The 19,943-nt window shown below is 45.4% G+C and overlaps 8 protein-coding genes across 8 annotated transcripts; 5 read left to right on the top strand and 3 right to left on the bottom strand.

The window, feature by feature from the left end:
* The first annotated feature begins 597 nt into the window (after window positions 1-597).
* Window positions 598-3,282, top strand: AGABI2DRAFT_189237 (hypothetical protein). The gene is made up of 13 exons (XM_006453829.1): window positions 598-1,277; window positions 1,339-1,670; window positions 1,733-1,774; window positions 1,828-1,882; window positions 1,948-2,082; window positions 2,144-2,245; window positions 2,301-2,482; window positions 2,546-2,635; window positions 2,694-2,722; window positions 2,784-2,844; window positions 2,896-2,945; window positions 3,002-3,131; window positions 3,185-3,282. Exons 1-13 carry the CDS (start codon window positions 662-664, stop codon window positions 3,206-3,208), a joined length of 1,848 nt encoding a protein of 615 aa, XP_006453892.1. The 5' UTR covers window positions 598-661; the 3' UTR covers window positions 3,209-3,282.
* A 183-nt stretch (window positions 3,283-3,465) lies between these two features.
* Window positions 3,466-4,352, top strand: AGABI2DRAFT_189235 (hypothetical protein). Its single transcript, XM_006453828.1, has 4 exons — window positions 3,466-3,799; window positions 3,860-3,913; window positions 3,968-3,997; window positions 4,058-4,352. The coding sequence occupies exons 1-4, from the start codon at window positions 3,593-3,595 to the stop codon at window positions 4,217-4,219; spliced, it is 453 nt and encodes a 150-aa protein (XP_006453891.1). The 5' UTR covers window positions 3,466-3,592; the 3' UTR covers window positions 4,220-4,352.
* On the bottom strand, window positions 4,321-5,151 carry AGABI2DRAFT_196448 (hypothetical protein; the record flags this gene model as incomplete). The annotated part of the gene is made up of 2 exons (XM_006453827.1): window positions 4,321-5,015; window positions 5,076-5,151. 2 exons carry the CDS (start codon window positions 5,149-5,151, stop codon window positions 4,357-4,359), a joined length of 735 nt encoding a protein of 244 aa, XP_006453890.1. The 3' UTR covers window positions 4,321-4,356.
* A 448-nt stretch (window positions 5,152-5,599) lies between these two features.
* AGABI2DRAFT_189233 (hypothetical protein) lies at window positions 5,600-6,505 on the bottom strand. Its single transcript, XM_006453826.1, has 2 exons — window positions 6,165-6,505; window positions 5,600-6,057 (listed from the first exon to the last, which is right to left on the bottom strand). Exons 1-2 carry the CDS (start codon window positions 6,320-6,322, stop codon window positions 5,877-5,879), a joined length of 339 nt encoding a protein of 112 aa, XP_006453889.1. The 5' UTR covers window positions 6,323-6,505; the 3' UTR covers window positions 5,600-5,876.
* A 117-nt stretch (window positions 6,506-6,622) lies between these two features.
* Window positions 6,623-12,383, bottom strand: AGABI2DRAFT_196444 (hypothetical protein; the record flags this gene model as incomplete). Its single annotated transcript, XM_006453825.1, has 18 exons — window positions 6,623-7,083; window positions 7,137-7,256; window positions 7,312-7,617; window positions 7,679-8,114; window positions 8,176-8,289; window positions 8,347-8,469; window positions 8,521-8,730; window positions 8,790-9,923; window positions 9,974-10,083; window positions 10,136-10,470; window positions 10,523-10,794; window positions 10,853-11,270; window positions 11,320-11,436; window positions 11,485-11,524; window positions 11,574-11,673; window positions 11,728-12,120; window positions 12,170-12,256; window positions 12,309-12,383. The coding sequence occupies 18 exons, from the start codon at window positions 12,381-12,383 to the stop codon at window positions 6,680-6,682; spliced, it is 4,794 nt and encodes a 1,597-aa protein (XP_006453888.1). The 3' UTR covers window positions 6,623-6,679.
* A 342-nt stretch (window positions 12,384-12,725) lies between these two features.
* On the top strand, window positions 12,726-13,586 carry AGABI2DRAFT_113644 (hypothetical protein; the record flags this gene model as incomplete). The annotated part of the gene is made up of 7 exons (XM_006453824.1): window positions 12,726-12,862; window positions 12,924-13,005; window positions 13,060-13,074; window positions 13,127-13,150; window positions 13,196-13,219; window positions 13,272-13,295; window positions 13,350-13,586. 7 exons carry the CDS (start codon window positions 12,726-12,728, stop codon window positions 13,584-13,586), a joined length of 543 nt encoding a protein of 180 aa, XP_006453887.1.
* A 2,102-nt stretch (window positions 13,587-15,688) lies between these two features.
* AGABI2DRAFT_113643 (hypothetical protein) lies at window positions 15,689-16,909 on the top strand (the record flags this gene model as incomplete). The annotated part of the gene is made up of 5 exons (XM_006453823.1): window positions 15,689-16,006; window positions 16,063-16,107; window positions 16,164-16,398; window positions 16,454-16,638; window positions 16,691-16,909. The coding sequence occupies 5 exons, from the start codon at window positions 15,689-15,691 to the stop codon at window positions 16,907-16,909; spliced, it is 1,002 nt and encodes a 333-aa protein (XP_006453886.1).
* A 2,128-nt stretch (window positions 16,910-19,037) lies between these two features.
* On the top strand, window positions 19,038-19,843 carry AGABI2DRAFT_113642 (hypothetical protein; the record flags this gene model as incomplete). Its single annotated transcript, XM_006453822.1, has 4 exons — window positions 19,038-19,355; window positions 19,416-19,460; window positions 19,516-19,754; window positions 19,810-19,843. The coding sequence occupies 4 exons, from the start codon at window positions 19,038-19,040 to the stop codon at window positions 19,841-19,843; spliced, it is 636 nt and encodes a 211-aa protein (XP_006453885.1).
* Window positions 19,844-19,943: the final 100 nt, after the last annotated feature.

Below are 19,943 nucleotides of genomic sequence, written 5' to 3'. Positions count from 1 at the left end.
AAAATTTCCTTTCTCCTGTCTATTAAAAAAAACGTTATTTTTGGTTTTCTTGTTATATATAACTGCTCAACGTTCCTTCATAAAATCAAGCCATCCAATGAATTCTTGCACGAGGAACTGCTCCTCTTCATTTTCTCCTTCCACTGCGCCTCAGTGAAGGATTAGTACGACAGTGTACGTTTCAAGGGGACTTGAGCCTCTGGATTAGGGGAGTTATTTCGTCGAAATTTGCCCATGGGGTCTTCGTTGCCGTCCCTGGTCGTGATGGTTTATGATTAACCCTGAAGATTTTTCTCTCCAACATGTTCGTCTTCTAAGTAGCGACGGGGGTTGAATAGGATGAACCTGTCCCTAACCCCTGGTGGTCTGAGCGCTCTCAAAGCCTGTGTCATGCAGTTCCTAGTATCAAGTCCCGCAGTTAGTGAGTTATAAATATATATTGTTCTAGGTGTGTGATGGGATCATGAATGGGTAGTGACACCGGTGATGATGAGCAGCTGAAATTTCACTGGCTTGCGCTTTGATGTTTATTGCCTCGAGGCAGCCCTAACCCCACCATATAACTCCTACTACGTTCATTCCCGGTGTTTCCTGTCAAAAGTCTTCTCTCCTTCTCTTTCTCTCGTTTTGACTCTTTGAAAACCTGGATACCTAGTGGGCCATGCCTCGGGAGAACAGTTTATCCGACTCTGAAGGAAGGTCGTTGACTCCTGACCTTGAAGAGGAGCAACAAGAACTAGAGATGGCTTATGGTCTAGTGTCACAACCGAAACATCCAGAAACAACTTTGTCCTCTGCGTTTTCACAACCCACAGCGGTGAATCCTCCTGAAAATGGAGGCACGACTTCACAAGCTTCGTCTCCTACACGAAAACCATCTCATGCCATGACACGGCCTACTGTTTCCGATCTTTGGCCAAGACGTTCAGCTAGAGATAGATTTCGTGCGGCGGTGCAGAAAGTAATCGCTATGCATCGAGGAACGACGTTCATGTCCCACAATAGGAATAATGAACGTCGTATTGGTGCTGAACCTGGCGTTGATCCACGACGGGCGTCTGCGGATTTGCAATATGGACACATTCGTCAAGAATGTACCATTGAAATAACGGATTATTCGTCTGTGAGGAGTACCATTAGGAGTTTGAAGAACGATGAGTTTATCGATATGATGTTGGATGATGAGGCGGGTAAAAGTCCGAGTTGGAGGAAAGTCAGGTGGATCAATATTGGAGGTGTGAGTTGGGATGTTATTAAAGCCCTCTCGCTGAGATATGGTAAGGAATAGATAGTTTTTTCGTGCTTTGACTTCGTCACTTTATTCACTGCGTTGTTTAGACATTCATCCTCTTGCCCTTGAAGACATCTTTCACGGGAACCTTAAATCCAGGTCGAAAGCGGATTATTATGCAAAGCACCTTTTTCTCCGCGTATTGTGTCACCAAATCAGTGACCACGATCACGAAGATGAGAAAATGCTATTTGGTCACCCCCCTCGATCCGCATCTCCTGAACCCATAGACGATGACAGAACGTTGAAATACGGTTCTCCTTCTCCCGAATTTAAGTATCCCAAGAGGAATCGTGGTGTTTCAGTGCTTCCGCTTCATAAAGATGATGTTTCGTATGGATCTCCGAACCACTTCCGACACTCCCATAAGCAGAGCATGGCAAGTTCAGATCATGTTTATGAGTATGATGACCTGCGCCACTGATGCTTGTGTTAATTCAGGATGAGAGAATAATACATATGGAGTTGGACGCTTTGAAAAGGGTACGTTCAAGTGATTGACAATGATACGGCATGCTCATTCTGGACGTTTCAAGGGGGAGCGCGTGGACGTCGATGTGGAACCCATGTTCATCTTCCTTTTCAGAGATGGTACTGGAACTCAGCGGCTTTCATTTCAACGTTTGATTTACTTATGGTTTCTTTTCTTTGACCAGGTACAGTCATTTCGATTCATCCGAAAGTCAACTTGGCCTTCACGGCGCCTATCGTATTTCGGTTGCGTCAACCGGATACTGTCCTTCGTAAATCTCCCGACCCATCTATACTTGTGCATGGGCTATTGGATTTGAGTACGCAAATTCGTTCATTATTTGTTCTCATTCAGAAGAAATTAACATGGATCTTCTTCAGTTGTTGACAGAGCGCTTCAAGTGGTAGATGCATACCATACCAAGATCTGCAAATTTGAACGGGACATTTTGATCCAACCAAAAGTCAAAACCATGCGACACTGTAAGTTATATATTTATATTTCAAAAATTATGGTGCTGATCAACAACGCGAGCAGTGCATATCATGTCTGGCGATCTTATACTGCACAAGCGTACTCTTGAACCCATCAAGACTCTGCTTTATGGATTGAGGCGCTATGATGTTGATCGTTGCGCGGCATTGATAGATACCGCTGATCCTCTGAACGCGAATGTCAAAGTCGCCGGGTACATGAGCCACAAAACCAAGATCTATTTGGTACGTAACTTTCCATATCACTTTGAACTTCCACGACTCATGAATATTTTTTAACCGTATCAGGCCGATGTTTTTGATCACATGGAACATATTCTGACTAGCTTGGACATGTTCGCAAGTATTGCCGAAAATCTAATCGGTTATTCATTCAATGTGCGGGTTTTCTCGGCTCTGTGTTAAGCGGTGTTAACTGACAGATGCGGGTATTCAGTCTGCTTCGTATGACATGAACGTTGTCATGTATGCTATTTGCTTCGTTCTACAAGGAAAAGTTGAACACGTAACTAATAATTCCTTTTAGGCGACGCTTGACATTGGTGACTATTATTGGTCTCCCGTTGACGCTCCTCACGGGTTACTTTGTAAGTGCTCATTCAAGCGTTGAAAGGCTATCCCAAAGCTGAAGATAACAGGGAATGAACTTTGATCCGATGTGGTCTGTTAACCAGAACTCTGATGCTTTGTGCGCTATTTCTTCTTGTTATTTGGCGATAGAATAACTCACTTGGGATTGAAAAGGTTCTGGAAAATTGCGGCACCTGTATTCGTTGTCACCGTCATTTTCGCGTTATGGAAAGACATCGCTCTCTTGTGCCGTTTCATGCAAAAGAAGATGTTTGCTAGAGAAGCAAAAGCAATGATGCGATCGGTGAGACGAATCTTACCAAGATTTTCTCTTGGGTGCTTACGATTTTGTTACAGCAGCAGAAGATTAAATATCAATAAGCATATCTCGTTTTGGGACTTTGGATTTGCCACTCGTTTAATATTGTGTCTCTCAAGTTTCGATTTTTTTTCTTCTGGTGATTTCCGCGTATTCATGTCTCGTTTATATTTGATCTGTTTTTGCCATAGTGTCTAATGCAATAATTGTGGTTTTTTAACGGGGATGATCGGGCGGTGATGGATGATGCTGTTCCGGCAACTCAGGCCGTCCGCCCGTCCGCCCGTCCGGAGTGAAATCCGTTTTGAGGGGCTGTCAACCCAGAACAACCGGAATCCACGAATTCTCCAACAAAACCAATCCAAATTCACCCTTTTCACACCCCTCCCCCTTCCTTCCCCTTCTTCCCCACTACATCTTTCCCTGCTCAAATTTATCTCATTCCAATGTCTGAAACCGTACCCCAAGTGACAGAGCTCCCGACAAAGGACGTTGAGGAACAACGTCCTAATGGGGAGGAAGACGCCGAGCGCGTCGAGAATGCCGAGGAAGTTGATGATGTGGAAGACGCTGTTGGTGATGAAGTTGAAGACGCTGTTGGCGATGAAGTTGAAGACGACGACGAGTATGATGAGGAGGAGGAGGATGCAGAGGTATATTATGCTTGTTCTCTTGTCATATATGAAGGTATATTGAGATGTTTATGCCTTCAGGAAGGCGACGATGACGAGGCAGACGAGGCCGCGGACAAGAGCACAACCAACAAGGTCAGTCCTATCGTTGTTAATGTCGACACAATGCTGACGATACATGTTTCATAGTCGAGTTTAACCGCTCTCTTGCTGGACGATGTAAGTGTACTGACAGCACTCTGGTTCGCGACGCGAGAGACTCATTTCACGCGCTTATAGCCCAACGCTGCCAGTGAGGAAGACGACGAAGAGGAGGAAGAAGACAACGATGATGAATATGTTGAGGAGGAAGCTACTTCGCCCAGTTTGACGAAAAAAAGACCTTTCGAGGACGTCGCGGATGGGGGTGCCGAGAAGGAACCGAAGAAACTCAAAGCATAAACCCATTTGTATTTCCCATCAATTTCTATGGTTTTTTCCGGGGGCTGTAATTCTTTTGCTGTGATTACTAGATGTCTTATTCTTACTTATGTTGTATCTATCCATCCATAAAAAATGTCGTTTTGTCGTTCTGATGTCTAGGGTACAACTTCGACTTCATCCCAACCACCTTCGACCGCTCTGACGAACCTGAATCTCCGGTTTGGGACAATTGCCATAGTAAGGTAGTCTATCTCGATGGGCTCGATGATGACGAGCGCAAAGTTACTGAGCGCTGTCGCCCAGTTCCTTTTCGCTTCCTCGTTGCCATCATCTCCGGGTTCTTCGACGCGCTCGGGCCATTTTCTCGCTTCCTCCTGCCCGCCCTTTAAAATACTCCCAGGAACTGGGCGGCACCAACTCGCCTTCATATGCGCGCTCATTGCCTTGAACATCTCAAATCTCTTCGTTTCCCAATCATACTCCGCCGGTTTAAGCGCAGCTAAACCTCCCTCCGGATCCACTTTCGCATTATTCACCAAATGATCCCGCGTAACTGTAAACAATTCATGATGAGGCGAGGCAACCAAACTGAGACGACCAGTGAAGCGGAATTGTTCTTGAGTGTCTTCAATCCACCAACTGGTTTCGATATTGGGATTGTTGATGATTTGATCGACTTTGGGCGTTCGGATATCGGTTGAGCTTATGAGCAATGGGAGATTGGGCGTTGATTTGCTTTGTAAGAAGGAACGGAATATATGGGAACGGACGTGAGGGATGGGAGATGCCGTATCAATGGTTGCTAGCTGGAATGCTGCGGCGCCGGCGAACAGGGTTCGATTGACATCAGATGATATGTCAAAAAGTCACTCACTGTTTGACCTAGGGAATTGGGCAAGTGTTTTGTCCAGAAGTGTTTTCCAACGAGGTATGGTAGTGTTCAAAGGCATGTTTCGTTGATACGTCATGAAAGCTATCGTTCGTTTATCTAAAGCAGTTTTATCTTATCTATTTTCGCACGTGATAGCCAGCAGTGAGAATATGTCACATAACTTTAAGCATCAGTGGCCTATATTCAACTCCAATTCTCATCAATTGTGGGACTGGGAACTTGAGCGCGCAAGCCTTCAAGCAAAGTCTTCAGGTTCATTCTTTGGCATTCTTCAATCAGGCTATGTTCCCCAGCGGGGGTTCCGACGTCAAAACTCCAACCAATACCAAATGCGGTTACTTCACTTATGAGCTTTGCCGAGTTCGCCAAAAGAAAAACCGGATAACCATTCATGAATTAACTAGCTAATATTATCAAAACAGCGACGACAGCAATGATTAGGGTACCGATATATAAAAAGAAGACAAGAGAGAAAGGGATATAGCTAAATTAGAAACAGATTAGATGATATACATATGCCAATAATACACAATTCTTTATGCAGAGAGCCCTAGAAAAAAAAAATTCCTTCGCTTGTGGATCCAATATGCATGTCATGACAATCTTGGCATTAACGATGATGCTCTGTAAGTATTGAAGATTCTGCCTCACGAGGTAGGTAACCCAGAAAAGTACGAGGAAAACGATGAGAGTGGTGGTGAGGTTGGAGGTAGGGGTGGCGGCAGCATTCGACGAGGTCCAGAGATCCTCATAATGGGTGGGCGAAGCGACATATGCCCTCCGCTAATTTTGACTTTCTCGACGACCTTCTGGAGTTATGATAACGACGTGGTTTAAGTGTGATGGGTCATCGGAAGGTTCAAGTCGATAGCCTTTCGGAAGGAATTGATTGAAACCACTGAGTAGTTGATGATGTCCGGCAAATAACTCCGCAACACGCTCCATCACTTCCAAACGCTCTAAACTGACACGCGAAAGAAGTAATGAAGATGAAAAGGAAAAGGACAACGTCAGACCAACATCAGCCAAAGAACGGCATGAAGTGACAGAGGAAGAAAGAAAAAAACTCACCTCTGTTCTTTGAACCTTCCCATTACTTCGAGGAACCTATCATACACCTCTCTGTTGTTCAGTAGCTGAGCTCTGACTTGATTCAGGTATTCATATGCACGTTTTATCGGGTCCGCGGCGGTCAGGGTATTGGAGGGGTGGGGAGCGTTCATCAGCATCAAGTTGGCGGTTTTGGAGCAAGTTTGGAACTACGTGACAGTGTGAGAAGCGTCAGATATACAGAATTGGGAACCAGATTAGCGCCGAGAAGTATTCTTTTTCGGTCCATCGCAGGTCCTTTGCCGACGCCCACAAAACAAATGTGGCGGAGAATATCAATCGGTTCTTTTTTTCAATCGAGGTCACAATAGGTGGCTTTTGTCATGTGGCATACGTCACGCCACTTCATAAAACAACCTGCACAAAAACTTTAATCGGAACCCTTGAACGATCAATTCGATAAATAGGAGTGTTCTTATCCTTAAATATAAAACTCTATGATGAAGTTACAACAGAGATATCATATACTATATAATCTACCAACACTTCCACCAATTCCATTTCGACGTGTTATCTTCTTCTACAACGTCATTTTCTCTAATAACCTTCAAAAAGACACTTTCCAACGAAGCCTTCTCCACAGTGTACTCGGTAAAATCTCCACTACTAGACAGCGCGTGGAAAAGTTGTGCAAGCGACGTCCCTTCTGCGGATTCAATGGGAACTTCGAATCGAGTCGCAACGTCATCTGCCATTCTAGACCCAGGAATCCGGGACATCAATTCTCGTGCCTTTACAACCTCTTCTCGCGTCCGGCAAGTGAAGTGAACTTCATATGTTCCATAACGGGAGGAAAGAGACTCCGTGGTCCCCACAGCCAGAAGACGTTTGGCCAAGATACCCACCCGGGTCGCCAAGGCCGATGCTTCTTCCATCGAATCTAAAATAAGATGGTGAGTACCATCGCCCGTTGCGACCTTCGGAAATACGTACGAGTTGTGATAACGACGGCTTTTCCGTGGGCCACATTTCTCAGTGTCTTCCACATCTCACGCTTCATCTTGGCATCAATACCCGTCGAGAACTCATCGATCAGGATGACACTGGGATTGCCTGAAATGAATGAAAGAATCAGCTCAAGCAAAAACATGAAGTCAAAGAAACGAACCAATTAAAGCAATAGCTAACGCCAACTTTCGTTGATTGCCTCCAGAAAGTTTACTTGCCAAACGGTCAGAGTACATGTTCAGAGCCGTACCCCTCAACACGATATCAATGCTCTCATCTAATTCGTGCCCCTTCCTCAGGCCCTTCAAACGTCCATAGATGAACAAATGTTCCCTCACAGTCAGCTGCGAGTCAATAGCCGTAAACTGTGGGCAAACACCAAGCGAAAGCCGGGCAGTCCGTGGTTTTCGAATGACAGACGTCCCATCAATGAAAATATCTCCAGAATCAGGTATCACATCTCCACCTGAAAACAAAGTAACCATACGTCAGAAAATATTGCTGAAGGAGATAAGGAAGAAACTCACGTATCATATTGAAAGTCGTCGTCTTCCCTGCACCATTCGGTCCCAGAAGTGCAAAGACAGTATTCTGCGCTACCACCAAACTAACATCATCAACAACCTTATCCCCAGAATACGTTTTCGTAGCGCCAAGTACTCGAAGCAACTCATTTTGATTGAGAGCAACTTCCACTTTGGCATCGTCATCATTCTTCAACTCGTCATCGTTTTCCTTTTCACCAACAGCTTCGGTAACGACCTTGCGTTTTCCGGCTTTGCGACGGAAGATAGAACCAGAGTCGACCCAGACAAGAATGCCCAAGAGAACAAAGGAATAGATGAAGAGATAGAGGATTGGACCACCATAGCGCGAAATCGAGCCCAACGATTTGGACGTCACGGGGTCGTTCCCATGACACAGCAGCGAAAATTGATTGACCGAAACTAAAGCTGCTCGTGTCTGGGAGAACGTATTAGCTAAGTCTTAGGGTACATTCGATACTGTAAGTTTGTTCACGTACCACACTGCAAACTGGCGCCACGATGGACAAAGTATAATGGATGATGACCAAAAACGTTTCAGCATCGCTTGATTTGGCATACGTTAAAACTAAAAGATACGCAGCGAGATAAAGCTACAAAGGTCCACTAATGAGTCAAATATTAGCAAGCGAATTCGTGGCGGCACTCACGATGAACATGACAACTTGATACCCGGCGACAGCGGCGAATGCAGCGAGAGGAGTTGTCATTGCAAGGGATATGCAATATGCGAAAAGAGCACCGGTGACCCCATATAAAACCATGACGAACCACTACACCAAATATGAGTTAAGTTCTTCAGTAAAAAGCAAGAAGAGACGCACAAATTGACCGAGCCCATGGAACTGATTCGAAGTCGCCGAAAAAACGATGATAATAATTGTCGTCAAAATCACCGAGAAAATAGTATCAAACATCAGATGCCCAAACCACAATCCCATCGGGTTCGATAGTCCATTCGAGAGTTGCATAGCTTGTACCGACGACCTTCTTTCTCTAGAAACATACAACGCGAAAAATGCCGGATAAACCGCCTAAGAAAGTATGCGTATGTGAGGAATTGTGATAATAGCGAGAGATAAACGCTACTCACCATAACACATCCAAAGAACCCTAGCCACTTCAACGAACTCAAAGTACCTGCTGCTATCGGCGGAAACAAAGAATAGTTCGCTTTGATAATCGTCGCCGGTGCATCGGTTCCATCCCCTCGAGTCTCATTCAACGCCCGATTATACACAACATTACTCGCCATATTCAACATCGAAAGTCCCATCAATCCCGGAGGCGTAGCCTCCCATGCAACCAACGTATCCCCCGTCTCAAAATCAAATGCCACACCACCAACCGACAGATTCCGATAATTTTGATTGAAATAATCCGAAAACGCAGCAGTATCACTTTGGTCGGTTATCCTAAGTGTATCCGTTGAATTGCCCAGACTACGAAAGATACCGGGAGGAGAGTTGACCGCGCGAGAAGAAAATCCGAATGTAAAAGGTATAATTGGTGAATTGGGGAGGTATAATGGTATAGATGTTGAATTTGCCAATCTTCTACCGCATTGAATGGGTCGATCGGATAAGAAGATGACGGGTATACATGAACCAGCGATGGCTATTAAAACCATCAGGAGTGGTGTCAACCAACTCCTTCGCAGGATCAAAATTCGTTTATGGAAAATCGTAAAAGCTTGTCGGAATGGCGATACACGGCGTCCAGAAGGAAGGTCCATTGCACCTGTATGGGCGTCAGGCTCTAAGGGCAACGAATGCGAGCTTTTCAAAGCTTCATCATCGTCAGACTTGCGATAGACCTGGTTTGGATCATTTTTATCCATGAGGTCTAGGAAGATATCCTCGATGGTCGTCCCCAGGATGTCATAGGAATGGATGCCCTGAGCTGCTTTCTGAGCGTCAAGCAGCTGGAGAACTTGCTGCACGACATAATCCTCTTTTGTTTTTAGGGCATACGAGACTTGATGAAGGGATGAAGATGTCGCGACCACTTTGGGAGCAATATTCCGAATAAGAGAGAGGAGCGGATCTCGAGATGTGATTTTATCGTCCACCGGGGAATCACTCTCCGCATCAGTGAAGTTGGCTACAATGGAGTATCCTCGACCCAGACTTCGTTTAAGTGCCACGGGTGAACCAGAAGCAACGAGTTTCCCAGGAGCTGCAAGAACGGCTATATGATCCGCAAGTAAATCGGCTTCATCTAAAAACTAGAGGAGACTTAAGAGATATGAAAGGTTAAATGGGGAACTACACGTACGTGGGTGGTGAAGATGATAGCTTTCTCATCCTTAAAAGATGTCAATGTGCGCCAAAGAGAACGACGACTGAGCGGATCGACACCCGATGTACATTCATCAACAAGTACAACTAACAGCTAGTCAGCGTATTGTTCAAAGGACCTCTTGGATGATCGACGTACTATTAGACCCGCCAAGCAAACCAATTGCAAGCTGCAATTTCCTCTTCTGACCTCCACTCAACGTGTTTGCATTCGCATGTATCTTCTTCTCCAAATCACAATCCCTCAACAACTGCTCAAGATCTTCGTTCTTATCGGTTCGAGATGACCATTTGACAGCTCGCCATACTCGAAGTGTTTGCATGCATGACAGTTCGGGGAATAACACGTTCTTTTGTGGTACAATGCCCATGGTACCTCGAGGAGGACGAGGAGCTCCGCCTGCAAATGTGATCGTCCCACTTGTGCGGCTCAGCAGCCCGCCGATAATGGATAAGGAAGTAGATTTTCCGGCACTATCCTCAAATCAGCCGACATACCAAAAGGCGATATGGATGGTATCCTTACCCGTTCGAACCCAAAAGAACATAAATACCAGTCTTCGGAATGTCAAGGCTCAAGTCGTCAACGGCTACCATCGTCTTTTTCTTCGGGAACCAACTTGTCCTAAATGTTTTGTTGAGATTTTTTACGGAAATAGCAAGGCTGTCGTCTATGGGTTGAGCATCTGCATCGCGACCTTTCTTCCAAAACTTCCACCAGCTATTGTGGCGCGAAGGAACTTCAAAGATTCTACGCTCCAAAAGAACGGCTAACCAAGGCCACAAAAACACGTTGATCTGAATTGCAATCATAAACGTCAATGATATTTGATGAATAAGAATAGGTGAAACGTACCAGAGCGGCAATGAGCAATTGCAACAGTTGGACATGGTTGTCTGGATCCCCCCTGAGAGCGTCGGTAGGATGTAGATTGTTCTCCCAGCCAGCCATAGCCCTGACGGCGAAAATATAAAACCCAGGAGGAAATATCAACGTAAAGATGAAGGAAGCACCGTTGCCTGCGTGACCGAAGACCAAAGCGAGCACAGCAAATAGGATGGCAAACATGGTTGAGATGACAGCGGCAAGCTGAGGTGATTTACCAAATGGTGCGGCGACGAAAAAAGACCATGATGCTAGGGAGAGGGGTAAAAGTAAATGAACGGCAAGTATCAGTAGGACATGAGTTTTGGCAAAGATGCGGAAACGCCATATGAGAGCAACTATGATCCATGCGGGGAGATAGGGCAAGGAAATGCTTATATGCCAAGATCTGTGAAGGCTCAGTATCAGCGGCAAATACAAGGAGAAATATGACCCACATGATCCGAGCTGAGTCTAACAAGCCCATGGCTTTCATGTGGGATGTCAATTGACCGGCACGTTCGGCAGCCACAGCACCGGGAAGTTGATACGCGATACCGATGTAACAGATGAAGCTACAATATGTGAGGGTGGTTACAACGTGGTACTTGAGACAAACTTACAGGGCGAGAACCAGAAGCTCGCGAAGACCGCGAACATAGCCTATAGTCAGATTAGCGGGCGAACATTTTCCAGAAAATCATGCCCTCACTAAGCCGAGTCTTTGTCGACTGTTCCTCGTTCGTTTCTTTCGAGTATATCCACTCCCGAGGAGTTTGTGGAGAAACCCCCGTTTGCAGTTCAATGATAGCCTGTCATGGAGAAGCGAGTTTAGAAATCACCAGAGTAGGGAAGCAAGGCGTTACTTTATCGACCGCCCATTGCAACGGGAGCAACCGTTCCTCAAAGTCGCTGATATGCTTCACTACGTCAATATGTACCAATCCGCCATCCGCCCTTATGGTGTAATTGATCGATCGGCCTTCAGAAGGTGAGGGAATGTCGTTAAAAGCGAGGGCAGCATAACAGGTTGATCTAAGATTGAAATTTTGTGGGCAACTGAAAGGAATGTCCTCTACACTAGAGACTTTGGTTACAGCAGACAATTGTTTGTCAGAGAAACCGGATGTTATACGATCCATGATGGCTTGCGGTGATGGATTGCTGGCACCGTTGGTTCCATCGGCCCATACAAGGCGTTCTGAACCATCGAAGTGATCTGTTATGTTGCCAATAAGGACAGGTTGCCCAAGTCCATACTGATACAGGTGAGTACAAACAGCGTGCTGGAAGAACTGGTCATCATACATTGTTCGGTTTATTGAAGAATATTTGTGCGACGGCCAAGAATACTCCATATGCGACAGGCAAGATGAAGCAGCGTATGAGGTTAAACTAGCAAAATGTTCAGACAGAGGAATAGAGAAAAATGACTGTATCCACTTACAAACCAGTGTTTTGAGAGAACGATCCAGTTTTTCCAGATCAAGGCACGTAATTGAATCCAAAAGAGGCCAGCCATGATAGACGGGTTGCGTAGATGGGGGAGAGAAGAACTAGACAGAGTTCATAGTATACTCGACGTTGGCAAAAGGGAAACAAGGGTGCATGTGAAGACTGGCCACAGAAATAGGCAACAGAATTAGGCACCGGACCAGCACCGGACTTTGCAAGCGTTCGGCGCAGCCAGGGCGCAGTGTTCTGTCGTGATCCAGCCCCATATATGGAAATAGATATGATGCCGTTTCATAATCAGGTTACGCCCCGGCCCCCGAGCACGGGTGTATGGGTCAGAGGCTCTTGCCAAATAACGCGAAACTGACCGCGAATTGATGGCTCCTCGGGATTTCGCACTCTCTTTGTCATGTACGCTTCGACTTCTACAAAGGTCAGATATTCACTGTTGGTACAACGACCTGCAATCAATGTTTTAGTTCAGAAAACCCAAGCCCGCGTCGTGGCTCTCAAGGATGAAATAGATGCACTCCAGGCAGCCTTAGGGTGCAAAATTACGAAGCAGGACTGATTTCTGCCTCATACTCAACGCATATACCCCACCTAGTATCGATGAGGATGCTCAGGCCATCGTCAAATTGCACATCTGTCTCCTTCACCGCTACAACGAAGCGAAGGATGCGACTCAGGTTATATTGGGTTGCTTTCTGCGAATATATATTATGCTCATGCTGGTATCACAGATTCTTATTGGTCGCGTAAGGCGAAAACCGTAGCCTTCGATTTTGCAACTAAACTGATGGAAAATAGCTCGCCACCTTGCGAAACACGACAGTCAGGCAGATCCATGAAGACTATGATCTCAAAGACTCAGACTAGTTCTCTGCTGGCTTCCATCAACTCGTAAGTCTACAAATAATCCATGGCCATCCGACAACTCATAATCCAGTTTCAGGTCATAAGATCGGACGTCACCGATGTTCCATCCTTCGCTCATTGTTCTAATCGATAGGTGTTCATGCTAATAATACAGGGAGAAGATGTATGTGGCACTTTGCAACAATATAAATGGCTCAAACTGCTTTTCCTCTTGCTACATTCCTCGACTGACTCGATGCTTGTCCAAGAAGCCGGTCTTTTCACTCCAATCTCTCGTCCGACGGGCTCAGAAAGGGACCTGTGCGCAGACGAGTTCACTATACACAAGGCGGTTTCAGCAAGAACGACAAATCTAGAGGAGATTGCGGATCTATCATTCTCAAAGAAATAATCGAGGTCTTATCCGAAAAAGTCAAGGATACGAAAAACAAAAGATGACTTAGGAGGTGACAACTCTCACGCACACATTGCAACGGATCTCAACGAACCCTCATCCCTGCTCTCGATGGTTCACCCCCTTGCCTATATCCGAACGATTGTTCGAATACCGAAAGGCTTCCCTCAACTGATATCGAAGCCCGTAATGGTCCACCTCATCGGACCGTCTCTATTCAGCCTCAAGAACCAAGCAATCGCGGGATATCCGCTGATGTTCTCCTCCCAAACTTTATTGCTGGTTGTCCAGTGACCGCCTGGCTCACGTCCAGAACTCTCAATGGCGCCTTCTCAATCGCCGTGGTGTCTTGCCCTCAGTGACCTCAATTTAGACGCATCTTTGTCCATCAGAAGATCACAATAGCAGTACCGGCGAAATTATCGGTGATATTCTACATGGACCGCCTCTTCGTGTCGCAAAGCTGTCAAGCTAAAGATCCCACGTATAAATAAATCTTGCTCTCAAAGTACGCAGTCCTTCTATTTCAAATCCCCGTTATCGGATTAGGATTATCTTCTTTCTTTTTCGGTCTATCTGTCGATTCGCTGTTCACGTCCCGTTGAAAAAGGAAGAGACAAATCAAGTCATTCCAATCTTGCATTCAGTGGTATGCATCGTTTTCGGGATGCGCATAATCGATGAGCCGCAGTCCGCTGGTATGGTGATGTGAACACGTATATTGGCATCAATCAATTAATCATATGTGATACCGTGTAATCAGCGCTCACGCCGCCATTGCCAAAACCCAACCTCTCGGATATCATGTTTCCTTATTCGTTGGCGGGTAGCTACATGGAGGATGCTGCGAACACGGAAACCATCATGAGCATTTTGATAACACGCGTAAAAGAGTAACCAGAAGTAACCCAGCTCGACGGGTCATTTTGACTACCGATCTACAAGGCGACGTGGGGTGGACGTGGGGTGTTCTACTATACAGCACAGCCACACATTCAGCCACTATAACGTGGAATTTTCGACACATCTGCAACTCTTGGGCAACTCTAAAGCTTATTTTCCCGTGTAAGATTCGAGACAAATTGATTACGACGTTTTCATGGAGAGCTTGCTTTCGGAGCCGAAGTAAAAGAACTTGTTGAAGGTGGTATGCCAGGCTCGAGTCGATTGACGAGCGAAGCCAGATACGGATGTCCGAGTCTGTGGATTGTCCATCAGGACATATACTTTGAAGGACGCCGGCGCAGATAAATCATATTCGAAATCACTCGAACTCGGCGCGGTAACACATTTGCTCAACACTCGCTGGCGATTAGGATCTGCATGTTTGGGTCATAGAGCTAACTTAATAAAGTACGGAGAAGTTTCAGAATTGTTTTTTTTTTTTACCAGAAACATTGAAATATTGAAATTTAAACCAAGGAGGCAATGCTACCATCGTGAAAGTTCTTGTATCAGCAGGAGCCTCGTCTCATTGGCTACTAAATGGAGTGGAAGTCTGATGATGATCACAGTGGGAATATGTCAACTTTTCATATCTATCATGGAGTGACAAGTTGTGACAAGTTAAAATCTGACAGCTCAAGCGCTCACACCCAACGTCCAATCCAGTCTGTCTTTATGAAATATCACGCCAAATCTCGAGATACAAATTGATACACAAAATCTATGATAAGGTTCCGTATGTGACTATCGCTACCGACAATGGCGCATTGTAGCAAACGAGATGCCGGAGAGGAGCAGCGACTGGCAATACCACATAGGCCGAAAATAATCGCACCGCCACAATAGCGGGCGTATGACCTCCGTGGAAAGGGGATTGGCAGAAGTTCTCCGTTGATGAAGATCATCTGGGTATATAGCCTCCCAAGGCAAGTCATATTGCACTACGAAGCAAGCTGCCAGCTACAGGAATAGAGCAGAATCTCCCATGGCATGCTGCCCATTTCCTTATCAGTGTCCGAACCCTGTAAAAGGTCAAACGCGTAGATTGATAGAATAGCTCCACACGCGAAGATTTAAGGAGGCCGGGAACGAAGGACAACGAATTAGTCCCCCCGAAGTCTTGACGCCCGGAAGTCCTACAGGTCGAATATCAGATGTCAGGGCCCACTTTACCACCTTTCCTGTTACCTCAGGCAATATCGATCACGTTCGTTGGTGGGATTTCCATTGGCGTCTATCTGATTTCCGCTGCCTTCGCCAATCGTTGGCTGATCTTCACCGACGATGGATGGAAGTTCCGATCTCCAAAGAGTATCCACTGGTGTATTTTGGCCATAACCAATACACTCGTGGTGCTTATATTGATTGGCCAGGCGTTGAATGTGAACACGTCAATTGCAGAGGCGGACTTGGTAGAACAAGGACATCAACTAAGCGAGTATGAAGACCCGAATTGGAAGCCCATTGTGAAGGTTCGTCCACAATAACCTAGCCACCCAGGCGGATCGAATTAATTGGAACGGTGTAGTGCATGGTTTCAGGAGTAATTACCTTACTCGCGGATACTGTTTTGGTAAGTCTATCTTGATTGAAAAGTTTAGAGCATCAAACGAGAACTCAACTTTTCAGATGTATCGACTATGGGTCACAGACCAGAAGCGAATGAGATCCATGTGGTTCCCGATTTTCCTCTGGCTCAGCGGTGTTGTCTGTAACGCCATAGAATTATTCCTACAAGTGAAAAGCCTTCATGATCCTAACTATGGGCCCTATAAGTGGGCATCAGTGAATATGAAGGTCGGACCAGGAATAGCAATAATTCCATTTGTTGCTTCGACTATATTGTTGAACGCATACTGCACCGGTGAGTTTGTGGAGACAACTAATAGTGGCTAGTAGTGGTATTTACTTTGTGCCAGGTCTCTTGATATGGCGAATCAGGAGAGTTCTAAAGCTCGACACAAACAGTAGTGGGGCGAGGCAACTCCAAATGCTCACTCGAATTCTTATGGAATCTGGTATTCTGTACCTTTCCATAAGCATCGCGCACTTTGTGGCTTATTTCTGTTACGACACCTTTGCTATCCATATGATTGGAACGCTCGTAAGTTCTTGTTTTTCAATTGACAATACCGATGATTGAACCTATTTTTCAGCATACAATCGTGATTGGAATCGCATATAACCTTATTATCATTCGCGTTGGACAAGCAAGATCAGAGGATGAGTGCAATTTGAGCGAAGGCACCTTGACGACATTTCAAGTTGCTCAGAACCCGAGCCAGGGAATTCCCTTAGGTGCCACAGATAGTGTAATGACTGTTGAAACGGCTGAATTTGCGAGAGACAAGCCATTGTCCTTGATTCGAAGTTAGAGAAGCCCCTATTTCGTACCAACTTTGTGTGTACATACTATATTGGATGTGTTCTGTGAGTCGCAGGCTCACGATGATACTTTGCTGGTACTTTCCAGGGTTAACACCTTTATTAGCCTGTTCAACCCGTTTTCGTAGTAGAACCCTCGTCGGTTCTCGCACAGCTTGTAGAGTCTAAAGATGTATGTTACTTTGTATTTGTTGTATTACTATGTTACTGGCTGCTATTGCAATCCTATTTCATTCGCTCAAATATATAATATTAAATGTGATTTCACTTCTTCGGATTGAGAACACTTTTTCCATCTTATCTTTCGAGAGCTGTCAGCCTCTTCGTATCACAACCGTGACGTTGTCTAGTTACGAAGGTGCGCGGCGATTATTCTATTTAAAATCCCCGTTTCGGATTAGGTTTATTTTTCCCCTTCGCCTTATCATTCTATGACTTCCATCTACCTGTTGATGTGCTGTAGGCATCCCTGAAAGAAAGTATAGCTTGAAGACTGTTATCTATTGCCTTCAGGATACGCATAAAACGGCATAATTGATCAACCGCAGTTCATGGTAGGTAATGTGAATACGCCGTATATTTTTCTTAGACTCTAGTCCATACCGTGTGACCAGCGCTCATGCCGTTGCCAAAAAACCGAACTTCTCTAATATCACATTGCTTTTTCTGTGGAGAGGTGGTCATCGCAAAGCTACCGGAGGGGGGGTATCGTAAATGAGAGGTTACCGAATCAACACTACTGCGATGTCCAAGCTGAAAACACGGATACTGTCCATCATCTTTTGTATCTGAACATTTTTTGATAACACGCATAATACATGAGTGACTAAACCGGATGGGCCGTTAGAATCTGATCATGGAAATCGTATATGCAAGGTACCATTGGCACGGCCACGTTATCAGCCACATTACGTGGAATTTCGACACGCTGGCAACTCTAAATCCTGTTTCCCCGCATGTAAATTTCAGGGGCGAACTGATTACAACATTTCGATGGAGAGCTTGATTCGGAACCGAAGCAGACCTGTTAAACTTGCGCATACTAGAGTTTGTACCTAGTCGATTGACGAGTGATACCAAAATCAGATTTTCTATGTGGATAGTTCATCTGGGCATGTGCTTTGAAGGGCGTAGGACAAAACAAGTTTGAAATGATTCGGACTCGACGCGGTAATCAGTTCTGCGAAATACACAATTGTTGCTTCAATGTTCATATGGTAAATTTGTCTGAGCGTACTATTTTGCATATGGCACACTATAACTACTATAACGCATCAATGGGCATTATTGGTGGCGTGGGAAACTTCAAGCCTTCGAGGTGGTCTTGGTTACACTCGCCTGCCAGTGCGCTGCTACCTTTGCGCGGGGGCAAAACTCTTGTACCGCGGGGAGCCTCGACTTGCTTGGCTACGGTGAGTGATAGCGCGATGGTGATCACAGTGAGAAAATGTCAACTCTCATGAAGTGACAACTTTTGACAGGGATGATGAGCATGACGGCAAGCATGACAGCTTGTACCTAACACCCAGGGAACAAGCAATGATGCATTGATGGACGATCAGGTCATCTGTAAATGACGCCTTACAAATGAATTAACTATCGAGCACCTAAGCCTCCCACTATTCTCAGATATCACGCCAAGATGCCAGCTGACCCACCGAGTGTGTGATGTGCTACAAGTTCACGCATGATTTTTCCACCGACGTTGGCGCACTGTAGCAAATTACATGCGAGGGAGCTAGAAAGTGTGAAAAAGCATAAGGTTAACTACTAACCTGATTTTAAAGCGGAAAATAATCGCGCATCCACAGAAACGGGAGCTCCGTAAAAACGGGATTAGGTGAAGCCTTCCGATAAGCTGGGTGGATAAAGATCTAATAACATGTATTTATCTCAGGTTCTAATATCCCATGCTAACACAAGAATAGAGCAAGATCTTCCATGGCATCATGTAAATCTCACTCGTGTCCCAGCCCATAAAAAGAGCGCGCTCATAGATTGATGAATACACGCAAAGAGTTAAAAGGAAACACGCAAAGATTCAAAACGGTCTGGAACAAAGGATAACACCATATCACCCGAAGACTTGACATCCAATTTTACAGATCAAATTCAAAGATGCCAGGGCCTGTCTTACCGCCTTTCCTGCTATCTCAAGCAGTAGGAATTACGTTCGCGGCTGGAATTTTCATTGGCCTCTATCTTGTTTCCGTGGCGTATGCCAACCGTTGGCTGCTCTTCACCGACGACGGATGGAGGTTTAAATCCAGAAAGAGTATCCGTTGGTATATTCTTGCAGCAACCAACATCTTCATGGTACTCGTATTGATTGGCCAGGCGATTAATGTCAACACGTCCATTGCTGAGGCAGCCTTCGTAGAACAAGGACATAATCTAGACGATTATAGAGATCCGTTCTGGAAGGGTTTGGTGAAGGTTAGTCCAATCATCATACACCAACCTCGCAGGCGGATGAAATTAATTTGCGTTGCATAGTGCGCGATTTCATCAGCAATTGTGCTACTTGCGGATACCGTTCTGGTATGTCATTATTTCTAATTAAATTTGAGAGACAGGTGATAATCCATCTTTTCAGTTGTATCGCGTATGGGTCACCGATATGGGGCGGATGAGAGCCCTTTGGTTTCCGATTTTCCTCTGGCTTGGTGGCCTTGTCTGTGTTCCCTTTGAAATATTCCTGTTTGTGAAGGGCCTTCACGATCCGAACTACGGCCCTTATAGATGGGCAAAAGTGAATATGGATGTCGGGCCAGGAATAATAGCTACTCCATTTGTGGGTTCGACCATATTGTTGAACGCATACTGCACTGGTGGGTTTGTCGACACAGCGATTAGCATTAGCTGCGGTACTTAATTCTACTTGCGTTAGGCTTCCTGGTATGGCGAATCTGATCGAGTTCTAAAGTACGACTTAAAAAGTGAAGGATCGCGGCAACTCCGAGTTCTCGTTCGGATCCTTACGGAATCTGGGGTATTGTACCTCTCCATAAGCATTTCGAAATT

Source organism: Agaricus bisporus (assembly GCF_000300575.1).
Source record: "Agaricus bisporus var. bisporus H97 unplaced genomic scaffold AGABI2scaffold_1, whole genome shotgun sequence".
Lineage (NCBI taxonomy): Eukaryota > Fungi > Basidiomycota > Agaricomycetes > Agaricales > Agaricaceae > Agaricus > Agaricus bisporus.
The sequence above is the reverse complement of the archived record's forward strand: the minus strand, read 5'-3'. Positions and strand labels throughout refer to the sequence as shown.

What these genes read in the sequence shown, in the direction of transcription:
- AGABI2DRAFT_189237 (XM_006453829.1), top strand. Translation starts at nt 662, where the DNA reads ATGCCTCGGGAGAACAGTTTATCCGACTCTGAAGGAAGGTCGTTGACT. An exon ending in CGCTCCTCACGGGTTACTTT is followed by an intron (nt 2,845 to 2,895) that starts GTAAGTGCTCAT and finishes TGAAGATAACAG; the next exon opens with GGAATGAACTTTGATCCGAT. An exon ending in CAAAAGCAATGATGCGATCG is followed by an intron (nt 3,132 to 3,184) that starts GTGAGACGAATC and finishes ATTTTGTTACAG; the next exon opens with CAGCAGAAGATTAAATATCA.
- AGABI2DRAFT_189235 (XM_006453828.1), top strand. Translation starts at nt 3,593, where the DNA reads ATGTCTGAAACCGTACCCCAAGTGACAGAGCTCCCGACAAAGGACGTT. An exon ending in AGGAGGAGGAGGATGCAGAG is followed by an intron (nt 3,800 to 3,859) that starts GTATATTATGCT and finishes TTATGCCTTCAG; the next exon opens with GAAGGCGACGATGACGAGGC. An exon ending in CCGCTCTCTTGCTGGACGAT is followed by an intron (nt 3,998 to 4,057) that starts GTAAGTGTACTG and finishes ACGCGCTTATAG; the next exon opens with CCCAACGCTGCCAGTGAGGA.
- AGABI2DRAFT_189233 (XM_006453826.1), bottom strand. Translation starts at nt 6,322, where the DNA reads ATGCTGATGAACGCTCCCCACCCCTCCAATACCCTGACCGCCGCGGAC. An exon ending in GGAAGGTTCAAAGAACAGAG is followed by an intron (nt 6,058 to 6,164) that starts GTGAGTTTTTTT and finishes TTCGCGTGTCAG; the next exon opens with TTTAGAGCGTTTGGAAGTGA.